The following is a 26,437-nucleotide window of genomic DNA, read 5'->3' as shown; positions in this document are numbered from 1 at the left end:
AGGGACAAAACTATACAAATGAAACTTAATTTTAGATTTACTATCCTCAGCATACAGTCATTATTGTCTAAATAGCTGTCAACAGAAGTGAGTACACCTTCAGTGGACATGTAAATGAAAGGGCTAAATATAAGAAATGCATAAATGGCATAAATAAATGGTAAATAATCACAGAGTAAAGTTAACTTTTCAGTTTTTAAAAATTAAATGTTCACTGCAATTACACAACAGAATTAACATAAAAATGTACAATACTAGAAAATCAAGTGGTAATCTTGGGTCCTTTTAATATTTTTTATTTCTTTGGAGTTTAATGACAAGCACAAAATGAGCCGGAATAATTTTATTTCCCTGCATTTATATTTATCTATTTGGCAGATCCACATCCAAAAGCAGAGATGCTTTAAATAAGTACAAGACTGACCTCTCAAATTGATCAAATCAGTGTTAAATAGTCCCATGAGCAAATTCGACATTATATATATATATATACCGGTATATATAATATGCCATATATCAGATTTCCGTATGGGGTGCTGAAGTGACCACTTGTGTGAGACGTATGGTACATGGTTACACACTTGAGATTTGTAACAGGAAGTCCAGGAGGAAACAGGAAATAAACATTACAAATGTGAATATTTGGTGACCCGAGCTTCCTGTGAATCAAAGCAGTTTCTCAGGGGTGGGGGGGATTAGCATTCCTTAGTGTGTGTGTGTGTGTGTGTGTGTGTGTGTGTGTGTGTGTGTGTGTGTGTGTGTGTGTGTATGTTGTCACAGGCTGCTGGAAAACAGGAAATACAGCAATGGCACATCAAATGTTTCGTTTTTCTCCTTCAAGGAGAATGTAAGCAGCTGCCGCACAGCATGCTGGGAAATGTAAATAAGGAGGACGTGATTGTTTTATAATCGTTATTTGATCAAGAAGTGAAACGAGGCAGAAACAGAAACGTGAGGCTCTCTTGCTCTCATTTGGCGTCGTGTCGGTCAGGGGCTGAGCTCGGGGGCGCTCGGGGTGATAACGACACGGAGAGACGCAATTAGTAAATTCTACAGAGATAAAAAATAATTATCTGGCAGTAACGGACCATACATAAGAGCTCTATAGCAGGAGGTCTTTCACTCCAACCCATGCAATGCATATCTTAATGGGGCATTATCATGCTGGAACAGGTTCAGGTCTCCTCAAATGAAGGGAACATTTTTTAAATTCAAATTCATCCCAAGATGTCCTTTACAATTGTGTGCCTCAAATATTGTGGTAATAGTTTGCAGAAGAACCACATATACATTATATTGCCAAAAGTATTGGGACATAAGTTTGGTATGTGCTTTTTGAGCATCGCATTCCACATTTAGTCCCAATTTGCTCTTATAATTCTCTCCACTCTTCTGGGAAGATGTTCCACTAGATTTTTGGAGTGTGATTATGGATATTTGTGTTCATCAGCCACAAGGGTGGTATGAAAGGCAGGTACTGATGTACGTGAGGGGACCTGGTGCACAGTCAGCGTTCACATTCATCCTAAAGGTGTTCAGTAGGGATGAGATCGCCATGCTGGAACAGGTTTGGATTTCCAAGTTCAAGTGAACGCAAAATTTTATTACAGCGCCATCTAAAGACTTTCTGTACAATTGAGTGCCTCCAGATTTGTGGTAATAATTTGGAGAAGAACCACATATAGCAGGAAAGTGCAGGTGTCCCAATACTTTTGCCAATGCAGTGTAGATGAAAAATAGTTTCCCAATAGATTTTGGGTATATAGTTTACTTCAAATCACTTCCACCCACCTTCCCTTCGGAGCCTCTAGCACTGCTCCACTGGTCCCTCAGCTGAATGATCAAAGACCTACTTCTTCTTGCAGAACTCAAATTAGCACTGTGTAAATGAAAGCTCCATATTTCTCGTCTCCCTTCGTAGCGGTGAAGAAAGCTCAGTGGCTGGAGAAGGAGGAGAAGGCTCGGCGTCTGAGGGAGAGCCAGCTGGAGGAGAGAAGGAGGAGGCTGGAGGAGCAGAGACTCCGGACTGAGAAACGCAGAGCTCTCCTGGAGGAGAAACAAAGACAGAAACTGGAGAAGAACAAGGTCAGGACACTGTGATTCACTCTCTTTACCTTTTTTTGTATGCATTGCCGATATGATACAACTCAGGACTGAAACACAACACTGTTATTTTAAAGTGTTTATTATAAAAGCTCAGTGTATAGATGGTCATGTGTGTGTGTGTGTGTGTGTGTGTGTGTGTGTGTGTGTGTGTGTGTGTGTGCAGGAGAGATACGAGTCCGCTATCAAACGTTCGACTAAGAAGACGTGGGCTGAGATCAGACAGCAGAGATGGTCTTGGGCTGGAGGACTGAACCAGACGTCTCGCAGGGAGAGTGAGTGTTTTAACTAATAGGGATGATGTTAATAATGGGGGGGGGGGATAATAGACACATTATTTATCACTTCACTATCATCATCTCTACCAAACAGTCAACTGGTTTTTGTGTGTTATAGCTGAATATTTAGTATTTATAATTTTTTTTAAAGAACTGAAAATCTCACAAAAGTTTCTCGCTAACAAACATCCAGACAAGCAGCTAACACGACTGAACAGTTTTTGTATGCAGCACTTCATGCTAACACGTTTTAAATAGAGTTTGATGAGAGTCCGGTCTCTGGTCTGATCATCTGCGATTAGCTGATTGACTTCCATGAATTCATGTGATTGGATAATCCTTTGCAGTTCAGAAACCTGGAGTAGCTGAATTTTGACCATTTTGTTTATTCATTTATTTATTGGGTGTGTGGAAGTGGGAGTTCAGTAGATGTTGGGCTTCGGATCCAAAGGTTGTGAGTTCAAATCCCAGCACCACCAAGCTGCCACTTGTGGGTCCTTGAGCAAAGCCCTTAATCCTCAACTGTTCAGTTGTATAAATGGGACTGTAATGAACGGACATTCGGTGCCACCCAGATGAGGGTGGGTTCCCTTTTGAGTCTGGTTCCTCTAAAGGTTTCTTCCTCACACTCTCTCAGAGAGTTTTTTCTTGCCTCAGTCGCCACTGCTCTCTTAAAATAGATGTAAAAAAATGGGTTTCCTTTTTTAGCACACAAGAATATCAGTGAAAACTAAACTAAACATCAAAATACGAATACAGTGCGTTTAAAAAGTCCACCTGCAGTGGCAGTGTAGAGAAGGTTATGGGAAAATATCCGTTTAATAAAACTCATAATTATTCTCACTCATGTATTTATTTATTAAATCTCACACAGCATCACGATGTGGGTTTTCTTGTCTCTGGAAAAGCTGCTTGAAATGAATCACTAAATCTGTGTAGAAACGTGCTCCACTACTCTGCTCTACACGGCACTGTGGAGGGACTTTTAGACCGTACTGTCTATAAATGATAATATAAAAATCAGTTTAAAATGACTTTAAAAACTGTAACTGCACTGTACCGTGTTTTCTGAATCTTCTCCTCGTCCCTCACTGTTTTCTCCCCGTTCCTCCGTTTTTCATTCTGCAGCGTCTTCTGTGTTTCCAGAGTTTAGCAGCTGGTGCGTCAGTAATAATAGTTTGTGGGGAAACGCAGTGCTAGGCGTGGAGTTAAATGGACTAAACGAATTTTTGTAATCGAATTACTCGAATTATTCGAGGAATCGTTTTCAGCCCTAGTATTGTTTTAATTCCACCCCCATTTAGATGCAAAAAAAAGCACCATGGAGTGATTATACAGTCTTAGAAATAAGGTTCCTCTTGGATTATTTGGGTATTTAATGGTCTCTAGACCTTCATGTTATACACGACATGGACAAAAGTATTAGCACACCTGACTTTTACAGCCATATGTGCTTTTTCCCCACACTGTTACTGCAAAGTTGGAGGCATACAATTAGTAATGATGGCTTTGGATGTGGTGACATGGAATTTTCCCTCCACTTGAACTAGGTGAACCAAACCTGTCCCAGCATAATAATGCCCCTGTGCATCCCCCCAGTCCTCCTCACCTACATATCTACATCAGTACCTTTACTAACAACCTTGTGGCTGAATGAGCACAAATCTCCACGCTTCAAAATCTAGCAGAACATCTTCCCAGAAGAGTGGAGGTTATTATAACAGTAAATGGGGATTAAACATGTAATGCGATGTTTAAAAAGCATATAGCAATTTAATGGTCGGGTGTCCACAAAGTTTTGGTTATATAGTGTATATATTTTTTCATAGGGAAAAACCAAAGATCCCATAAAGCTTTGGGTCACTAACTGCAGTTTATTCTTATTGTGTGATACAGTGTGTATTCAGTGTTAGTCATAATACAGTTGTACATGCCTGGTGATCTGGTGATGTGGCTGTAGTGTGTATTGTGTGTGTGTGTGTATATATATGTGCTGTTTTGTAGTGATATGACATTGATATCGCATCAGTATGCCAGTGTACAACATTCTGTTTTGGACTATTTGTAAATAATGGGCCTTGTTTATCTTTTAGTAAAGTTTTTACATACAGTCAGATTAAAAAAAGTTTACAAATTGATAATTCTATGTGTCACATGTGTATATGTGGTAAAGGCCAATCACCAATATATTATCAAGTGTGCATATGAAAATGCTGATTTTCATTTGGAGGCACAAATGAAATATATCAGATAAATTAAATTACCAGATGAATAAGGCCCAATGTTTTTTCCAGTTGCTTATTGAATGTTGTGTTTTTGTAAATAATTACAAAAATACAGTTTTTCTGAATGAATTGATGTATTTGATACTTAGTTTTGCCTTATCACTCATCTAGTCCTTACTTCTCTCCCTTGGTTATAACCCCATCACCATAATATGAGCTGTTTCTCTATGTTACATTAAGTTTCTTTATTACCTCGACCCCCTGAAGTACTATTCTGGAAGTTGGAGTACTAAATAACAATGTTTCGATTTTAAGAGCATTATCTGTCATTTTTTTTAGCATAATACAATTATCTTTATGGTTTTTACACCTACACGGTGAGAAATTAAGTGCCATTAAGCTTACTGGATGCAGACTTCTTTAAAAAAAATATCTAGTTAATATATCTCTAGCTACATAGCTCCTATTAACCGCTAGTTAATCATACCAGCTATTAAAATTATAATTAAAACAGTTTGATTTTGTATTTAGTTTCAATGTAATCACAATTACCCAAAAGTTATTATTAAGAAAATTAGGAAAATAAGCAAATATAGCTCAATAACCTGGGAAGATCAACATTTATCTCAGATATGTTGGTCAGTTTTACAGAACAGTCTTAATATGACCAAACAACCATGTGCTAGCTACATGTACATTAGCTATTAGCAATTATTAGTTATACTGTTATCTATAGCTGAAGGTATATTTATATAGTATAAGTAATAAAAGTACATAAGAGTTACTTCTCTATTGGAGTTACTTCAGCTAATGCCTGAAATTAGTTCTAGTGTGAACAATATTTAGCTAATGTAACTGAAAATAGAACAAAAATGTGTGGGCAAGATGAACATTTACCTAAGATGTGTTGGTAAATTCTGACAAAAAGCCATAGTTTGGTCAAACAGCTATATTTTACCATCAGATCATTATGTGTTAGCAAAAAAAAGAAACCTTGATTATTAGCTATAGTTAGACATAATGTTAACTTTACTTAAGGTTCCTTTATACCTTCATGACTAAACAACCATGTTCTAGCTAAATGTACCTCAGTTATTCGCTATACTTAGTTCCAAAATGTTAGCTATAGCTAAATGTATTTTAGCTATTAAACATATTTAGTCGTAGTGTGAAGCGTAGTTAGCTAATGACAGTGAAAATAGAAATAACGTATGAAGACGATCAACATTTACCCTGTATGTGTTTGTAAAATTAGTCTAGCTAAATTGACTTCAGCTTTATTTAGCTAATATGACAATAAATATAGTACAGAAATATGGGAAAGATCAACATTTACTTTAAATGTTTTTGTATATTTATAAGCAAAGGAATTTGAGCAATATTACAAAGATATGTTCTAGCTACATTTAGCTAACATGACAGTTAAAATAGGACTAAAATATGGGGAGATGAACATTTACCTCAGATGTGTTGGTAAATTTAAAGAAACTGGCTTAGCATGACTAATCAGGTAAATGTATAAAAATGTAACTGCCTAATTAGCTATATTTAGTCATAATGTGAACTGTTTTTAGCTAATATGAAAGTGAAAATAGAGCTAATATATGAGGACGGTCAACATTTGTTTGTAATTGTTTATATGTGTAAATATGTGTCTGTAAATCTGTAGAAAAAGCCTTAGTTGGGTTAAAAGCTATATTATAGATACATTTTTATTATAGTAGTAAAATTAGGGGGAAAAATGCTTAATATGTTGTTAAATTTCTAAGAAAAGCCTCAGCATGAATAAACAACCATGTTTTAGCTAAATGTACCTCAGTTATTAGCTATAATTATTCAAAGTGTTAGCTTTAGCTGATTTTATCTCAGTGTTTAGCTATATCAGTCATAATGATCTGCAGTTATCTGACAGTGAATATAATACATTTACCTCAGATGGGTTTTAAAAGTCCTAAAATAAGCGCTAGTTGGGTAAAACAGCTATATTCTAGCTAAAATTACCTCACTTATTACCTTTATTTAGCTAATATGATGATGAAAGTAGAAGCTTCGCATTACTAAACATATGTTATAGTTGAAAATGTCCTAGTTAGCTATATTTAGCTATATGAATAAAAACTGATGAATGAAGAAATGTCTTCATGAATATTGGTTAAAGACAGTAGGGCGAAAAGGTTGGGACGATCCGTGTTTATCTGATTTACGCTGGAAATCTTGTAGGAAAAATTTTTGTTTACACAATAAATACACATAGCCTCGATTGCTATCCTTGAGATCCTGTGGAATATCAAAAGAGCGTTCTGTTCCTGTGGAATTTTGATGTGAATCGTACTGTATATGTACACAGTAATATGTGGTAGACCTCGGAGTAAGTAGTGGTAGTGTTACCAAGCAGTATTAGGACCGGAGCGTGAGTCAGCTTCCAGGAGGTCCTGGTGGCACAGTTCCAACACCGGATCAGTTTCCTTCCCTCAATATGAATCTTTGGGTTCCTCTGTGAACGTATGTGTGTATATGTGTGTGCGTGTATGTGTGTGCTGCGTTCTCTCCGGAGCAGGCAGATGCTCGTCCTCCACCGTAAACCTGCCACGGCAGACAGAGCCTGTCATTAGCAACAGGCTGTCCAAGTCGTCTGCGACACTCTGGAACTCGCCCAAACGAAGTAAGCTCGAGCGGCGTCCATGTTGCCCTCCTCCCTCCTACATAAAGACTCCATTTTCATTTTTTTTCCCTATTAATCCGTTGTTTTCCGGTGACCTTCCTGCCTGCCTGCCTGTCTGCTTGTGCCTGGCGATCAGTAGTCATTCTCACAATCAATTCCTTCCTGTGTGGCATTGTGGGTAATTTTGAGTTCATCATCAGTCCACACATTTCTAATCTCATGGCTTGTAGTGGTGGTGGTTGTGGTGGTTGTTTGTCAGTGATATTGCTGGATTGTTGTGTTTGTGGTGGTGGTGCTTTTTGTTGTTGCGTTGTTACTTTTTGTTATAGTTTTCATGATTCACTTCCTGTTCCACACTCATGTTTGTTTTTGAGTCGTCCCTCCTCCGCTGTGTGTGGTGTGGTGTGATGTGGCGGTGCAGCTGGACTGTGACACGTAATGACGTAACGCTGTAACAAAGAATTGGGACGTCAGTGAGGATTAACGACATGCTTTATTACATTGTTAGGGCAATAATCAGATAATCAAATATGGACCATGTCTCGCTTGAGCCGAGACGAGTTTTAACACATTTGTGATTGAATCTAACCCGCTAACATGGACGGCTGTGTTTTATTGTATGATGAGTAAAGTGAGGGTGTGTGATTGCTATGGGTTTTATAAACAGCGATCCTGGAAATGTCCGTACACTTATACAGGAATACAAAAAGTTACGTAAGAAAAGCGGTAAGAAATGCTGACGGACTGTGAAGGTATATCAAAAGAATACACACGACTATGTATTTGCTTATACCCTTTAAAAAAAATTATACTTTATTTTTATTATGACTACATAAATTTTATAATTACATTATCTCCTTTATTATTAAGCATCTCACCCATTTGTAATGGTTTATAGGTTGATATAAGGTTATAAGCACTCAAAAGACAAATTAGTTCCTCTATTGGTTCCTGTCATGGTTCCCTCTTCAGCATCTCTCTCACTCTCGATTTTTCTCTCTGCCAGCGGTGGACAGCAACGAAGTAAAAGTATCTCATCATTCATTCCTCTGTAAATGAACGATGGAAGAAACTCCTGACTCCGACTCGACACAACACCCTTGGCCTCGTTTACACCATTTTTTTGAAGTAGTCGAAAAGAAGTTCCTCAGAAGTCAACTGAGTCAATTAAGCAAAGAGACTTGTGATAAAAAAACGATAACAGGAACATTATAGCCGCAATAAATCATAGTACTTTGGATACTTAAGTACATTTGAAGGCAAATACTTTTGTATTTTTACTTAAGTAAAAGATTTCATAGAGCATTTTTACGTTTACTGGAGTCACATTTTCCCCAGTGTATCTTTACTTTAACTCAACTACATGATTTGTGGTCTTTGTCCACCGCTGCTCTCTGTCTCTCTTTCTCTCTTTCTCCAAAACACCCTGTGACTGTTATATAAAGCTCCTAAACTCAAGACTCCTTCTATAAACGTCTCCGAACAAAAAGAATCACTATATAAATAATTAGTGACCGTATTTTAGGTTATGAAATCTACTGTACAAATCTCTGCAATAGAACCCTGCTGACCAATCAGATTCAAGAATATGACTGCACAGGTGTATTAATGCAAATGATGACCCTTTTTTCTCTTCATAGATTTAAACTGGTTTTATTTATTAAATCACAAGTTCCTCTGTTTTTTTGTTGATATATCAGGTGCAGTGTCTCTGCTGGATGTCTTGCCGCAGTGAGGGGGGGGAGGTGTTGCTTAGCAACAGAGGGTTGTGCAGCAGTATTCCAGCCCATAGCTGATGACCTTGAATAGGTTTTATTGGTCCTGTGTAGACATGGATCATTAGTTCTTTACACGTGCGTGTGTGTGTGTGTGTGTGTGTGTGTGTGTGTGTGTGTGTGTGTGTGTGTGTGTGTGTGGGGGGGGTGTAGTGTGTGGTGACTAACATTGCCCTCTTTTGGCAGCTCGTAGCCTGCGCCTGAGCCCTTGGGAGAGTCGCATCGTGGAGAGACTCATGACCCCGACACTGTCCTTCCTGGCCAGAAGCCGCAGCACCACCGCGCTCCTGAACAGCAGCGACCCTCGTGGGTGTAACACACACACACACACACACACAAACACTATTAATCTTTGCTAATGTACTGACAAAATGGTATGCAGATGAAAACTTCAATTTGCATTTTATTTATTTGCATAATAATGCTAAGCGCTTAACTCTTTGATCAGCTGTAACCTGTGATTATACGTTTAAATGATCAAAAACAGTGGCGCAGAGTCTGATCTCAGATCAGCTTTAAGATCAAAAAAGATTATTCTAGAAACTATTAAGTGTCTGATCTTGGATTCGTGTCAAATCAGTCTCCTTATTGAGTTAATCTTGATAATTAGGATGAATAACTGTGTGTGTGTGTGTGTGTGTGTGTGTGTGTGTGTGTGTGTGTGTGTGTGTGTGTGTGTGTGTGTGTGTGTGTTCTCAGACCAATGTTCCCGTTCTCCATCTGCGTCTCCATTAGCCGCCTGCTCGCACCAGCACAACACAGACCGCTGGAGTTCCAGCACACCGGATATCACACAGCGCCAGCGCAGGCGCAACTCTGCTCCGGTACACTCACGCGCACACACACACACACACACACACACACACACACACACACACACACACTCATACGTGCTTACAAACAAACCCATTACTCTCGACAGGCTAAAAAGGAGAAGAAGGACAAGGAGAGAGAAAATGAAAAAGAGAAGAACGCTATCACTAAAGAGAAAGTGCAGAAGAAGAGACAATCCGAGTCGCTCACACGACCCAGACCTGAGCTCAGGTGTGTCAAACTCTACAATATTATGGGATGGACACGAGTATTACTGCTGTTATTTAATATGAATTGTTCAACTAGTTTAACTAGGGTTATATTTAATTATATACACTACATGTATATGTGGACAAAAGTATTGGGACACCAGACTTTTCTAGCCATATGTGGTTCTTCTCTTAATTGTTAACTCTTAGTTGGAGGATGTCCTTGGATGATAGCATGACATTTTCCTTTCACTTGAAATAGGAGACCCAAACCTGTTCCAGCATGACAATCCTTCCCTGCACTCAAACTGAGCTCCATGATGATCTGTTTTAAGTGAGTTGTAGTGGAAGATCTCCTGCTATCGAGCTCCAACCCTATTGAACACCTTTGGGATAGATATTTTATATTTTACACTGACTGCATCCCAGGCCTTCTCATATTCTCACCTACATCAGAACCTGACTTTTCTCACCCCCTTGTGTCTGAATGAATCTCCACAAAATCATCTCTAGGTTACGTATGTAACTTTAATTCGCTAAGGGAACAAGACGCTGTGTCAAAACGCTTTGGGAACGCCTAACGGGTTCCAAGCTCTGAATCACGTGTGAAATCCAGCCAATTGGCAAGTCGTGGCTTCATCGGTGGGTGACGTCACGCAAACCAGGAAGCTACAAAATGGCTTTTTGGTAGCTACCGATTAGCTTCTGTGAAAGAGAGAAGGTAAGCGGCGCACGGATGCAGGGAGTAAAGCGTGTTGACGCAACGTCTCGTTTTCTCAGGAACCTAGGGTTACATATGTAACCTAGAGACATTCCCCTTTTAGGAACTCGAGCTGCGTCGAAACGCTTTGGGAACGAGTGTCCAATCACGCCATACTGACCAGTCCCTGCCTAGTGTGTCTGGGCACCACCAGGAGTGACTCTGAAGTGGTGGACCAGCCCGCATTGTTGCATATGTCCTGGAGAGAACGCCCGTGGACCAGGCCGTAGAGGCCGCCATACTCCGGGTGGAATAAGCCTGACTCCGAAAGGAGTGGGAAGACCAGAGGACCAGAAGACATGAGGAAATGCATCTACAATCCATCTGCTGATAGTCTGCTTATTGGCAGAAAAACCTTTGCACTAAGGGCCATAGCAGACAAACAGCTGCACCAACTTTCTCCACGGACTCGTCCTGTGGAGATATGTATCCAGTGCTCGCACTGGACACAGTCGATTTTGCTTCTCCTGGTCGGGGGCTAGGAAAGAAGAAGGGCAGAATGCCTGCAGTACGACAGGTCGTGAGGGAGCCGTAGGCACCTTAGGCACATACCCAGGTTTAGGGTAGAGAAAAGCACTGGCAATGCCAGGGGTAAACTCCAGGAGAGACGGGGCCACGGAAAGAGCTTGTAGATCCCAGACCCTCTTAAGGGAGGATATTTGCAGAAGAACGGCGGTCTTTATCGACAGGTACCTAAGGGCCACCTCGGCCAAAGCCTCGAATGGTGGGCTCAGATAAAGCCGGCAACACAACAGCCAAATCCCACACAGGCACTCTGGGTCGTATCCCGGGCCTCAGTCTCCGGGTGCCGCGTAGGAAACGTGTCACGAGGGGGTGTTTCCCCAGCGACTTACAGGCGGGTACAATAATGCACGATAGCGGACACGTAAACCTTTAGGGTTGACGGAGCCAATCCTGTGGCAAACTGTTCCTGCACAAAAACTCTAGAACTGCACCAACTGGGCAATTGACTGGGTTGAGCTGGTAGGGCTCTCACCACGTAGTGAACAGATGCCATCTAGCGGCATACAAACCCCTTGTGGAGGGAGCTTTGGAATGGGGGATGGTCTCCACTACCTCAGTAGAGAGACTAGCTGCTAGGAACTGCGCCCCCTCAGGGGCCACAGCTTTCATAACTTTGGGCGGGGGTGAACTTGGACTTGATCTGAGACACAACCTCTTTGAGGTTGAGCATCCTGAACCTGAGCCTCATGAGTGAGCGGTTCAAGGAGCATAGAGCTAGGATCGGTCGCAATCCGCCGTCCTTCTTCGGAACAACAAAATACTGGCTGTAGTAGCCTGATTCTCTGACTGAGGGAGGAACCACCTCGATGGCCCCTTTCCTCAGGAGGGTGCGCACTTCTATTTCCAGCTAACCAGAGCCTGCTTAGATCCCACCAGGGTGAGGAGAGGACCCGAATTGAATCGAGTAACCCCTCTCTATTGTACGCGGGACCCGCCTCCATCCACAGCGATCTCTTAGGAGGAGATGGGAGGAGACACCGGAGGAAGGCTGCACTCCAAAGGGCTTCGCGCTGCCTGGCCAAGCAGCCCCATTAGAGCTGCAGCGGGGGAAGTACCACTGAAACACCGCTCATGGTCTCCTGAACCTGTCGGTGAATGCCCTTACCTATAGCCTCGACTGAACAGGCCAGGAGGAGCCACCAGGGTGTTTAGTAAAAAAGCCTTGTCCCTTTCGGGAATCTCCGCTTACAGGGTGAGCTACAGAAGCCTTTCTGTGGCTGATAGAGCTGAGTTTGACCGTATAAGAAAGGTAGGCCCCGGGGCGGAGGCTGTGTCGCGGGACACAGGAAACGCTCATCCAGCTTGCTGTGAACGCGTTGCTTCCGCTTCTCATCAGGCCAAGCTATCTCTAGCTTAGGGATGGCCTGCGTCACTACCTCTAGGAGCTCTTTAAACAGCACAGGCTGTGAGGAGTGCGTGGGCTCGCTAGCATCCGAAAATTCTCCCTCCTCGGAGAAACCGCCGAAACGTGTGCCTTCTGCTAGGTCGGCTTGCGAGCCCCGCGAACTTTGGCGCCGCTTAGCCTCGGCGAGAGCGGGACCTGAGCCGCGAGGGAGAGCGCTCTCCAAGGAGCGCATAGCCACACGGCTAAAAATGCTAACAGTTAACTCCAGAGCCTGCTTAGAGCCGACTAAGCATGCTCCTAAGCTAAGCAAACAACACATCGGTTGTGTGTATATCTCCTCCCGAATGAAGCCGGGCAAGAAGGAACACACAGTCGGAATTCTGCTTGTATTTTAAAGCTCATGGCTGCACAGATTTGTCAGGACATGCCTATTGCCCGGATTTCACACGTGATTTAGAGCGTGGACAATGCGAGGGGTTCCCAAAGCATTTCTAAGCAGCTCAAGTTCTTGAAAGCGAACTAGTGGAACATCTTCCTAGAAGAGTGGAGCTTATTATAACAGGAAATGGAGACTAAATGCTAAATGGGATGAAAAAAGAAGCACATACGAATATTACGGTCAGGTGTCCACATGTAGTGTAATAAATATATTAATAAGTAATATATAAGTAATTGATATTTGAAAATAATCACTAATAAGCGTTTTCTCTGATTCTTTTTGGTTTTTTCAGCACCAATGTTAAACCAAAGAGTCGAGTTTCCTCCCCTGCTCCCACCAGGAGTCGTCCCTTGTCCCCCAGTCCTGCTGTTTCCCCCAAATCCCAGTCCGCATCCTCCTCGGGCCGAACTCCTCCTGCCACTAAAACCCGGCCCCGGCGTGCACAGACCCCGGCCCGAGTGCAGCCCCGTGTCGTGAGTACCGTCACCGTGACCGAGACGAAGAAAGAACCTGCTAAAGAGGCCAAGAGTGAGTCTGATTATCAGGGCTTTATAACCACTCTGATGTTCGACTCTTAAACATCTCCGTTGATCAATTTCCTTTCTGTTTTATACCATTTCAGTTCCTGCCATCACAGTCTCCGCTACTCCGGCGACGCTGGCTCCTGATACCCAACCACTCACAGCAGCTCCTCAGAGCCCAGAGCCTTCACCCACTCCTCCACCTGACCCCACCCCTCCGGTCACCAAGCCGACGGCAGGTACTACAGACCCTGAGGAGGCGACCCGAGCTCTGGCGGAGAAACGAAGGCAAGCTCGAGAGCAGAGAGAGCGAGAGGAGCAGGAGAGACTGGAGCAGGAACAGAGAAGCAGGTGAGAGAACCTGGGAGAGAGTAATGTATGTGAGTGTTTTATGTGAATGTGAGAGTGTTTTAATGACTGAGAGCATTTTATTAAAGTAAGAGCATTTTGTCTCTTGCTGTCAGAGCTCTACAGGAGGAACGTGCTCAGCGTGAGGAGGAAGAGAGGAGGCACAGGGAGGAGGAGCAGCGGTTAATGGAGGAGCGACAGCGTCTGCAGGAGGAGAAGGAGGCACAGGAGAGAACTCGTGCTGAGCAGGAGGAGAACATGCGTCTGCAGAAACAGGTTTTTACATCATTATTCCACAAAAATCCCACGTGATTTTCCCCGAGCAGCTGACAGTGCTGTCTATTTTTTCTTTTTCTTCTCCTTTCAGTTTCTGTAGGATTCGCTCTAATGGGAAAGCAGAGAAGCACTGAGGTGCATTAAATCAGCAGAGACACACAGACAATAGCCATGAGCAGTGTGAAAGGCCTGTCTCACCCCTACACTCTCCCTCCTACAGAGAGACAGACACACAGAGAGATATTCAAAAGTACAGAGAATAGAAACAAGAAAGAGGAGAGAGTAGGAGGAAGATAGGAGAGAGAGAAGGACAAGGGGGCAGAGAAAGAGATAAAATGGGAGAGAAGAACTAGGTGAATGAAAGAAAGATGTAAAGAGAAAGAGATGGTCATGGAGCAGAGAAAGAGAGATGTAAAAGAGCAGAGCAAGAGAGGATAGAAAGGGCAAGATGGAAGGAGAGAGATAGAAAGAGGAGCAGAGAAAGAGAGATAAAAAAGAGAGATGGTAAAGGGGCAAAGAACGAGAGAGATGGAAAGAGAGAGAGATGGTAAAGGGGCAAAGACAGAGAGAGATGGAAAGAGAGAGATAGCAAAGGGGCAGAGAAAGAGATAGAAAGAGAGAAAAGAAAATGAGGACACAACAAGAAATAGAAAATAGAAGAACAAGTGGACAGAGATGGTAATAAAGAGAAGAATGCAGGGACAAAGAGAGACAGATGGAAAGAGAGGAGAACAAATAGACACAAAGATAGAAATATAAATTAAGTAAAGGACAAGGGAACAGAAAGGGAGAACTGGAAAGAGAGAGGGATGTTGCAGGGAGGCAGAGAAAGAGAAATGTGGATTGAGAGCGTTCTCTCTTTATTCACTCTTGGAGTTAATAAACCAAAAAACACAGCCTTTTATCAGTTGAATCCAGAAAAACATGGCAGAAAACCAGCTAAAACCGGAGACTACTTCTGTAGATGGTGAATAAACTTCACCGTGTCAACAAAATGTTTCTGAGACATGAGCACTTTGTAGGTTAGACCCTGATCATGTAGGTCCCCTGTGAACAAGCTGTTTCTACGGAAACAATAACGGCAGCATTTTAGCGAGATTTATCAAACGTTTTTTAATTGTTGGTGAGAAAACAAAGTAAAGGTAGATGTGGAACTCTACCTCCCCCTGGTGGCAGCCTGAGGAAGTGTTAATACATTGTTTGGTCGAAGTTGCACTTCGTTTGCACCGTTAATTATCGATGTGGGTTTTTTAGAGAGAGGAGGCGGAGTCGAAGGCCCGTGAGGAGGCGGAGCGTCAGAGGCTGGAGAGAGAGAAGCACTTTCAGAAAGAGGAGCAGGAACGTCTGGAGAGGAAGAAGGTGAGAGAGAACTGGCAATGTAATTAAAAAAATTGTCTAGAACTAACTGGACATTGCTTTAATGTGTGTGTGTGTGTGTGTGTGTGTGTGTGTGTGTGTGTGTGTGTGTGTCTGTGCAGCGTTTGGAGGAGATCATGAAGAGGACTCGTAAGAGTGACACAGGAGACAAGGCGAGCTCCACAATTTATTTTATCACATTGACGGTGTAAATAACACATTTATCCAAACATGCGTGTCATTCGTTCTTTGTTACCGTGGTTACATTCCATTTTGTCATGGTATCATAAGACTATGATACATTACATTTGTCAGAGGTATTAATTGTTACGTGTAAAAAATTTAACTGACTGAAGGCTTCCATTTTTTTATATATATACAGTGGAACCCGCTTATCTCGACCTCGGTTAACTCGACAACCCTATTAAGTCGACGTTTTTGAAGTGGAACCGCCAAATTCTCGCTTTGTCTTAGCATTTTTTTTATCGGTTATGTCGATTCTTTTATGTCGCCGAACCCTGATATCTCAAGCACAAGGGGGGAAAAATTTGCCATTTAACGTCGGTTATCTCGGTGCAGCCGCAGAAGAACTCGCGAAAGTGGCGGAAAAATCAAGTCTTACAGCTGCTACAGGTGTTGTATTGTATACTGGTGAATCTCTGCTGTTAGTTAGTGCGCTTGGTATGAGCGGCAAAAAGCATAGAATGAACACCGGCAGGATCGGGGGGGAATCCACGGTGCGCTTTGGGAAGAAAAGAGCAGCCGTTGAGAGAGTGCCGGTGGGAAGGCACGTACCGGGATACGCATGTGCGATAACAACGACCGCCGTGAACCAACATATACCAACAATAACGGACAGTGAGAGTGTGGAAGTTTAAATAGGAGCTGGTGATGATGATAAACGAGCACCATATGTGCGCGATTGAAGCGGAGCTTCAGAGAAAGCGGCCGAGAAAGCACCTGCTACGCTGAAGAGGGCCGAAGGGGGCGTGGCAGGTGGATTCCTGACAGATAAACATGTACTGTATGTATTTTTATAGCATGCCTTCATCAAACAAATCACGGCAACGCTGTTGTGTAAAAACCTTCAAAAACACGTGCATGCACATTCTCATTTATTAACGCACCTCATGTACATAAAGAAATTTCAAGCACGTTAATATACTGCCGCCATTTTGATTTTCGTTTATCTCAATCATCGGTTACCTCGATGCTTTTTGGCGAACCCCTAGGACATCGACATAACCGGGTTCCACTGTATAAATATATATACGACTCGTTAGATCTGGAATTCTGCTGCTCCAAATCACACACAGAGATAAAGTAGTGCCAGAAGATTATTTATTTGCATAATTAGAATATTTGCATAATTAGAATCAGTTTAGAATACGTTTTTCATTCCACCTAATCGTTGTCAGGTTGCAGTTTCTCACAGTACAATTAAAGTGAAAATAAAGTCAAATAAAATGATATAGAAATCCATGATTTTCCGAGATTCCTCCATGGAGCTCATTAAGGTCGTTAGGAAGCGTTTACAATAACTCCGTATGGAATTTGGACTGGATGTTACTTTGGTTTTAGCTGTTTATAAAGCATGCTACAGCTGTAACCATTCCTTTAGTCCATTTAGCTCCACACAGAGCACTGCGTTTCCCCACGGACCATTATTACTGACGCACCACCCACTAAACTCTGGAGCACGCCGGACAGGGAACACAGGAGACGCTGCAGAATTAAAAATAGAGGGACAGGCAGAAAGCAGCGATGAGAAGATTCCTAAGGAAGCCTGTTTAGCATTAAATAAAAACGTTTGCTTATTCCGAGTTATTTATTTTTCGCAATTCCAGAGGTCGGAGGCTCAGTTTAATACCATGTGATTCTACAAAAAAAAAATAAAAAAAATACTGCAGAAAGTTTCCAGAGTTTGGGATCATTTTAAACTAAAACATAAAGAAAACACAGTACAGCGCGTTTGCCTTCTTTAGAGTAATCTGGAATTTATTTGTATTTATAATTTTTTATTTATATATTTATATTTTCATTTTGAAGTAATGCTGTAAACAGATTTAGTTTTCACAGATAATCTCGTTTACAATTTCAGCAATAGAAATGTAAATTTTTCTAAAAAGGAAACAAATATGACTTGTTTATTTTAAGAGACCCGTCTTATTTTCTTTTGTATATTTAGTATCGTGCTTTAATAAAAAAAGTACTATTACTCAATTAGTTGATTAATGTTAGGAATAATCAGTAGAACGCTCGATTACTAATATATATATATATATATATATATATATATATATATATATATATATATATATATATATATATATATTTATAAATAAATAATCGATTGCAGCAGCTCTAAAGCAGACTGATAAAAAAAAAAAGACAACTCTGAAATCCCACCTGAACTTTCAGCCAATCACAATCCAGCATTCACACTGACTGGAGTATAAAAGGAGATTTCTGTAGATGAAGAAATATGTATAAAAAGCTTTCAAATTCAATACAAATTTTCTGTTTTATTGCAGAAGGAGGCCAAATCTCCAGCACTGCTCAACGACAAAGACACAAGTAAGCTGTTAGATTCACACACACACACACACACACACACACACACACACACACACACTGAACATGGATACGATGTCTAATTTTATCTACAGAACCTGAAGCTGTAATAAATTCCTTTGTTGAGAAAAGAATGTGTTTGTGTTTCATGTGAAATTGGAATATTTTTCAGTAAATTGTGAAATTTTCTCTTTTTTTTTTTTTGCTTCAGTCACCGCTCTGAACCCGTCACTCAGCCGCGACACTCCAGAGTCACAGAAAGAGGTGAAAGTGAGGTAAAGAATATGAGCCCTGGGAATTATACCTACATATACATTTATATATCAAACAGGCTGAGCTATGCTATAAAGCCAAATGTATTGGGACACCTGACTTTTTTTGAAGGCACATGACTGTATAGAATGTATTTGGATTTAGATGCATGACATTTTCCCTTTATTTGAACTGTGAGAAACCTGTTCCATCATGACAATGCCCCTGTGCACAAAGCCATCAAAATATACTTTACATGAGAAGGAGTGGAAGATCTCCCCGCTATCGAGTTTTTGAACACCCCCAGACCTCCTCACTTTCTCACCTACATCACTACCTGACTTTACTAACACCCTTTGTGTCTGAATGAATCTCCTTAAGATCTAGTGGAAGATCTTCCCAGAGGAATGGAGGATATTGTAACAGGAAATGAATGTGGAACCAAACGTTCGAAATAAAGCACATATGGATCTTCTAGTCAGGTGTCCACAAACTTTTGGCCATATAGTGTATCGGAGCACAGGAATCATATTGATAATATTGTATTATTGATTGATTACTTATGATGCAGCTAAAGTCGAATCTGTCAGCTTCGTTATACACACACACACACACACACACACACACACACACACACACACACACACACACTCTCTTCCTGTGATCATTATTTAATTTATATAATAATTAGATTTATGTAATCGTGTGGCACTACTTTATCTCTGTGTGTGATTTATACACAGTATGTCCTCTGCTAGTGATAACAATATGTCTTATATCGTGTCTCCTTTCAGCCCCGTGTCCTGGAACTCTGCTCCCGTGGTAAACGGTGTCCAGGACACCAAACACCACAACGGCCTGTCCTTCAACGGAGAGATCATCCAGATGACCAATCACAGCAGCGGAAACAGCAACGGGCAGGGCCAATCGCAGGGCGTCATGGCGACTGACCCCATCATGGCCTTCGAGGGAGGAGAGACTTTTATTATGAAGTCGGGGCCGATGAAGCCTCAGCATGTGGCAGGTAAAAAGATTCGGGTTAAAAATGTACATTAGAAAAAAACGAATACATGAGAAAAACCTAGTAAATAAATAAAGTATAAGAAAACTCCAGTGTATGTATGTGTACAGTTCAGAAACATCTGGTCTTCTAGGGGCATCATCTCTCCTGTTCTCCATCTTACACAAGTTCTTCAGTAATTTGGACTTCACAGAACTTTCATTCACCTTGTTTTTACCTTTTACTGAATTTGTTGCATAGAAACAAAATGAACCACAAAATACGGCCAAAAGTTTGTGGACACCTGACCGTAAGATTTATTTGTTTACATCCCATCTCACATTTAGTTCCTATTTATAAAAACCTCCACTCTTCTGAGAAGATGTTCCTCTAGATTTCAGAGTGTTTGTGGAGATTTGTGCTGATTCAGCTATAAAGGTGTTATTAAAGTCCTGGGGTGAAGTCAAAGATCAAAAGAAATATCTCACCACTTTAGTTTTTGTAGTGTAGATACGAGTTTGGAGTTGGTAGACAGTTTGTTGGAATGTGAATCATGTTCTGAACAGTCAGATGATGCAAATATACTGGATGTGTGTATGTGTGTTTCCTCTCATGTCATTTCTCTCATGTCCTACAGAAGTGCTGTGAGGAATCAGACGAGGCTTTAGGAGCCGTGTGCACGAGGCAGATCAGCAGTGAGAGTGTGTGTGTGTGTGTGTGTGTGTGTGCCAAACCGTCAGAGCAACTGCTTTAACTAAAAGACTGAGACATGGACCTTCATCTTACTCACGTGAATTTGAATAAAAACCCCAGTGTTTTCGGTCGTTCTCACTGCGTATGACGGAGCAGGTGTTCACTTCAGTCCTCAGCGTCATCCTGAGTCCTCGTGTGGCACCTTAAAGACTGTGTGACGGAGTTTAGAGACAAAACCTGGAAAAGCATCACGATATTCAAGTATTGTTATGAGAAATAATTATTGTTATTGTCGTTGTTCTTATACTATATCAGTATTTTTTCTTTTAAATTCAGAAATAAACTGTGTGTGTGTGTGTGTGTGTGTGTGTGTGTGTCTTGATCTCTTGAGTTATTTAACGAGAGAGAGAAAGAGAGAGAGAGCGAGAGAGAGAGAGAGAGGTGAGGATTGATTATGTAAATGTATATTTGCCTGAACTGTGGAATAAATCTTTATTAAAAAGGTTGGTGTGTGTGTGTGTGTGTGTGTTGGTATTAACAATCGCTGATCAAATCACTTACTGAAATGAGATGTGCACTAGTGTCTGTACTTACTGAAATGAGATGCATTTTACACATTGATAAACAATGAGGGAAAATTCCATGAAAAACCAGAAGGGGGCGGTAAATCCACACGTGCACTACATAGTGTCTCGTTTGACTTCGTGGAGAGATGATCATATTAATCTACTACCTATTTTCAGATTTCTTTCAGGAAAATGCACCAATTATGGTACTTCATAATTATGTGCACTATTTAGTGTCTCTACATGCTACAGTGAAATGTGCTCTAAATAGTGTCCCAACTTACTTCATATTAAATGTCCTCTAGTGGTATCACTGAATACTTCTGTCAAATTTGTAGATCTTCCACTTCATCCCATATGAAGCAGATCATTTGACTTGTATTTGTGTGTGTCTCAGTTTACACAAATTTATGTTCCGCATCATGAATCCCTTGGACATATATTGCTACTCCCTTTAATCTTTTCCTGCCGTCATGGCTTTATGATTCTGAACAAATCCATCCATCCATCCATCAGAAGAAAATTTGTTTACGATTCAATCAAGACGTGGCTCCAGTGTTCCGTAATGGAACTGACCTTAAGTGGTGTATTGAGTGTTTTCAGTCTATCAGGATTCAACATGACGGAAACCTCTAGTCTTTTTTGGTTCGGAGGCACAAAGTAGAAGGTGAATAAGTGGAAGAAAGTTCTGTGGAGTCCATGTGACAATGTCTTTAACAGACGAACTTGTGTAAGACGGAGACCAGGAGAGATGATGATATTAGACTGCTTCAACCCAGCAGTCAAACATGGAGGTGGAAACTTAATGGTTTGGGATTGTTTTGGGGCAGGAAAGGTTGGAGACTTATTCTGGAAAGTAAAAGGAACCAACATGGCAACCATTCCATACGTCAGCGCCATTCCGTCTGGACCCCAGCTCATTGGGAGCGACTTCACCGTACAACATAACAATACGTCTGAGTGTTATTTAAAGAGCAAACAGTTGTCTGGAGTGTTCTCTATCGTGGAATGGCCTGTCCAATCATGCGCCTAAATCTGGAGAAATAAACTGTCCGGATTCCAAAAGTGTGCAAAGTTGTTATTCATCATAAGGGAGGATTTTTCACTGTAAATAAAGTGATCTAAATAAAAATCTAAATTTTTATACCATTAGATTATGTTGACTGAGGAAATGGGCAGTTATTTAGTTATGTATCGATCTACGGTTTGCTTAGTTTACATAAAATAAAAAAACAGTTGCAAGCTTCCTTATTGAAAAGAAAATCAGGTTAGCAGCTAGCTTTAGCAAACAGATTTAGCGTGCTACTTTAGTGAGAATGAAAACGTTAAGGAGAACATTTCCTTGCACATTTTTATCACTTGGCTTTTAATTTTAAAAAAATTATGTCAGGGCATCTGTTTCTAGTGTCTAGTCTAGTGGAAAGTCTGAAAATGTTTTAAACAGGTTAATCTACTCTCTTAAACATTCCTGTGTAGCAGGTAGATTCCTGTAAGCCTTTCTCACACATGATTTGCATGTTGGCTTACAGATACTAGATAGACCAGTCTGCTATCGCTGTCATTCCTCAACAGCACTCAGCTTTCACAAATATTCGAGACATAAATCATCTACTTCTTTATTTATAAATTTAAAAATGGCTTTGTTTTTAGGACGCAATAAAAATGTCGATACAGGGCTTCTAAACCTCCTACAAACTTCTACTCCTTTTATATTTATTTCCCCAAACTACCTCTTAGACCATCTTGCATGGCTTACTCTTTCTCATTCTTTCACCTGAGGCATAACTCATTTTCCTGCCATATTAATGTGTAGAAGTTTCTACTCCAGCTAGAATAAAGTCCACGATCTGCAGACCACAGTGAGGTCTACTGTTCCTGCTCCCACTGAGATTTACATGCTCCGATTCCTGCCATGTTGATGTTTACAAGCTTTCATTAAGACCTTCTACATGAGTCCCTGCTCCAGCCATATTGAGCCATATTGACTTATACCTCAATGAGAGGTAAGTACACTTCAAGGCTCTTCTCTGTTCTGGCACCGAGGTGGTGGAATGAACTTCCCCTAGATGTCCATACAGCGGTGTCCCTGATTATCTTCAAGTGATGATTTAAGTCCTACCTCTTCCTGAAACACTTAAATTAGCACTTTCCAGGTTTGCTTTGTAGAATTCAAGAGATATATTTATATTAAATTTGTAATCTTGTGTACCAGTGAAGATTTATTCATTGCTAGAGACTCAAAGCACTTTTGTACGTCGCTCTGGATAAGGGCATCTGCTCAATGCCGCAAATGTCAATGTAAATATTGGGGCCTACAAGCTTCAACCATACCGAGAAACGGACTGTCCAATATTAACGAATCACCTGTTTAAAAGCTGGCAGCCTGCAGGTGTCTTACCTTCACCACCTTCTTCCATATGATCAATTTTCTGTTCGCATCTCAACAAGTCTGAGCAAAAATACCCAGTAGGCTCCGAAGAAACTTTTTAATGATGTCATCATGTAGAACATCTTACAAAGTATTTTACAGTATTTTAAAACGACAAAAAACTAAACACTAAAGTATTTCGATACGAAACATGAAACCATTTTCATCAACCTTCTGAAATACAAATTCCCAAATCATATTTTATATTTGAAATGCATGTATCATAAAACACTGCCCATCCACTGCTTGCTGCTATCGCTTTTGATTTCCTTAATAGGCATGGAGTCATGGATGATGTTTGTAAAGCTGATTGGAACACAATCAGCATTGTTGTACAAAAAAACTGCTCCTATTCATTTTGCATAAAAGCTCTGAATGGACCCGAGTGGCCTGTTATGCGATACTCTACGGTAAATGTTTACTTTTAAACACAGAATACTGTATGATCTGTGGGTCGAATGCAGCTGCTCTCCATTTCCTGCGAAAAGTGTTGCATTGATGCTACGGCAATTTTCATGAAAGCAAAATAAACACAATTTAAGGAATTTAAAGCTGATGATTCAGAGGTAGAATATCCAAGTACACGCGACACGCTATATTATAATATAAACAAGTTCACGGGAACACAATCAAACTATTTTTATATGTGATTTGCATTTCCTATGTTAAATACAACACTAACAGGATAATTTAAGTTTCATGGTTGTGTCTGTGCACATGGTCATTACTGGTAAAGTCAGGACATGGAGCATACCAGGGGCTTACTCTTTTTTTACAAGGAAGAGAAAGCTCAAGGAGAGAAATATAATGGCGGGAACGAGGAAATGAGTTTGCAAAGTAAAAAGAGAAAAGCAGGAGTTACTAGGGAACCTAGGAAGAGTATAACAAACATTTACAGACTGTAATTCTTGGGAAACTCAATGGCTTTGTTTCTGGATGAATAAAGTCTTCTTTTGGCAACACAACTTTGGACTAGTCTCTTTGTGTCCCTCGGGATCTTATCCTCTTTGCTAAAGTCATTTAACCATGACAATGCATCTGAATACTACACTGAAATCATCTGTAATATCTGAAGCAAACACTTTTATAAAAAATAGTTATCTTAGGGAAGCTGATGTCATGTATTTGAACGAGTCTTAGACTTTGATTTCTAGGTTGTGGGCCACCAGTGATTTCTTGATGTCTCTAAGGAGGCGACTCCACCCCAGGATCAGTTTTTCAGGCTTGTTTGAAGGAATGCTTTTATTTTATTTTACATTGTAATTTAGCACCTCTGACTGGTTTCAGTGCCTCCCTATTATATCACTTCCATTGGGACTACAGTGGATAACAATAGGTTTTAAAAAGAGAGAAAAATGAAAGAAGTTATTGGCTTCAGAACTTTTTCAGTTTTTCATTGCAGTCAGATGAAGCAGGTTAAGCAAAAGCCTCATCTGATTCTCATAGTTTAATTAGTAGATCTTGGCTTTCAGTAGACTATTGGGTGTGGCTTCTGGATAAGTTTGGACTTAGAAGATTTTTTTATTTTATTTCACTTGATATTTCTATTTTTTACATACATTATATGGATAAAAGTTTGTGGACACCTGACTATAGGATTTGTCTGAAATTTATGAACATCCCATTCCACACTTGCTCTTTTAATTACCTATAATTACCACTCTTCTGGGTAGATGTTCCACTAGATGTTCGAGTGTGCTTATAGAGATTTGTGCTCATCTTGCCAGAACTGACAAGATGTTCCAAAGGGCTGGGTTCAAATCTCTGTGGCAGGAGATTCCTCCACTCTAGCCCATGTGAAGCAGATCTTCATTGAGCTGGTTTTGTACACAGGGGTATTGCTGGAACAAGTTTGGGTCTCCTAGTTCAAGAAAAGAAAAGATTTTATCCAACATTTGTGCTAAAAACGATGTTTAATATTATATTTTGTTCAATGTTAAATATCATCATAAATAGTTTGGGCAGTTTTGTATTGTTTAGTATTGTATAGGATATTTAGAATTTTGGGGAATAATTTTATTGAGATTGCAGACCTGGCAACCCAGGACAATAAAAGTCACCAAGCCTGTAGATGAATGCGAATAGAGTTCAAAACAGTGAAAAAATTTTAAATATGTAAATATGTCATGTCATTCAGTTACAGTAAAACTTCTGTATTCTCATGCTTTCAGTTCCCTTATAATGGTTCATTTTTAGATTTACTGTAGCCATTGTAATGTGTTATTGGGGTCACTGTCTCTCTCTGTCTCTTTCTCTCTCTCTATCACACACATGTATATTTATGTATGTATGTATGTATGTATGTATGTGTATATATAAATATATTATATATATAATAAATATAATGTATATAATACATGATTGTCATTAGTTAACTCATAATTAATAGCAACCTAATCACACATTTTTATCTGTTCTGAATGTACTTTAAAATAATACTTTTCAAATTAATACTTTTTAATACTCTAATCAACATGGAAAAATACGGATGCTTTATGCAAATGTATGTTTATTATTATTATTATTATTATTATTATTATTATTATTATTATTATTATTATAAGACAACATATTCTTGTAAATGTTTTAAAGTAATTATGGAGTTTTAAATTACAAAAATCATCAGAACATCCAGCGGAACGTTTGTTTCCACACGGACTGTTATAATTGCCGGATGTGTACATCATGGTGGATTTTGGTACTGATTTGATACCTGGCGCATCAGTGAAACAAATGTTTAGTGATTAGAAATTCTTTTTTGCTGGAGTTTATTTATTTATTTTATTCTCTATTTTTTTATATTTGAGTAAAGAAAGAATGTCGTAATAAATGTGTGATGCGTTGAAGGTTTTAATTTCATTTTAGTTCAAGTGAATGGGAAATTTACAATTGTGTGCTCCAGATTTGTGGAAAGAACATTTTGTGGAAGAACCTCATATGACTAGAAAGGTCAGATGTCCTAACACTTTTGGCTATTCAGTGTAGATCAGGAAATAAATGGAAAAATCACATGGGTAGAAAAGAGACAGGTGGCTGACCTTAGAATGACTAAACACTGAGCAAAGATACTGTGTTTCAGTCTGCTCTCTAGCTTTCAGTGAGTAATCAGTCAGTCTGACATTTTAAGCACTTTATCAAATGCAAAATCTTTTAAGTGTCCAACAATGTTTGCTCCCCCCAAAAAATCCCACAATGCACCAGGAAACATCGATCCTCACTGTGTTGCTTTCACTAGAAACTGTCACTTTAAAAAAAAACAGAACTCTCAGCCAATTTCGTCCACAAATGT

At 40.2% G+C, this 26,437-nt stretch overlaps 1 protein-coding gene across 5 annotated transcripts in view; it reads left to right on the top strand.

The window, feature by feature from the left end:
* The window catches only part of map7d1b (MAP7 domain containing 1b), a 47,069-nt gene extending 26,514 nt beyond the window's left edge, over positions 1 to 20,555 (top strand). For 2 of the 5 annotated variants that reach the window (XM_046859067.1, XM_046859066.1), the window contains 14 exons: positions 1,922 to 2,085; positions 2,270 to 2,378; positions 9,230 to 9,349; positions 9,743 to 9,867; positions 9,966 to 10,087; positions 13,427 to 13,662; positions 13,757 to 14,006; positions 14,120 to 14,279; positions 15,534 to 15,638; positions 15,758 to 15,808; positions 18,170 to 18,212; positions 18,421 to 18,484; positions 19,256 to 19,485; positions 20,099 to 20,554. In XM_046859067.1, coding sequence (XP_046715023.1) covers positions 1,922 to 2,085; positions 2,270 to 2,378; positions 9,230 to 9,349; positions 9,743 to 9,867; positions 9,966 to 10,087; positions 13,427 to 13,662; positions 13,757 to 14,006; positions 14,120 to 14,279; positions 15,534 to 15,638; positions 15,758 to 15,808; positions 18,170 to 18,212; positions 18,421 to 18,484; positions 19,256 to 19,485; positions 20,099 to 20,109 — 1,790 coding nt within the window. In that variant the 3' untranslated portion in view covers positions 20,110 to 20,554. Of the gene's footprint in view, positions 1 to 1,921; positions 2,086 to 2,269; positions 2,379 to 7,160; positions 7,269 to 9,229; positions 9,350 to 9,742; positions 9,868 to 9,965; positions 10,088 to 13,426; positions 13,663 to 13,756; positions 14,007 to 14,119; positions 14,280 to 15,533; positions 15,639 to 15,757; positions 15,809 to 18,169; positions 18,213 to 18,420; positions 18,485 to 19,255; positions 19,486 to 20,098 lie in introns of all 5 variants that reach the window. The other 3 variants (XM_046859064.1, XM_046859063.1, XM_046859065.1) reach the window with 3 other exon arrangements.
* The last annotated feature ends 5,882 nt before the right edge of the window (positions 20,556 to 26,437 follow it).

This window comes from Silurus meridionalis, chromosome 10, assembly GCF_014805685.1.
Source record: "Silurus meridionalis isolate SWU-2019-XX chromosome 10, ASM1480568v1, whole genome shotgun sequence".
Classification (NCBI taxonomy): Eukaryota; Metazoa; Chordata; class Actinopteri; order Siluriformes; family Siluridae; genus Silurus; species Silurus meridionalis.
This window is presented reverse-complemented; position numbering and strand designations above follow the sequence as displayed.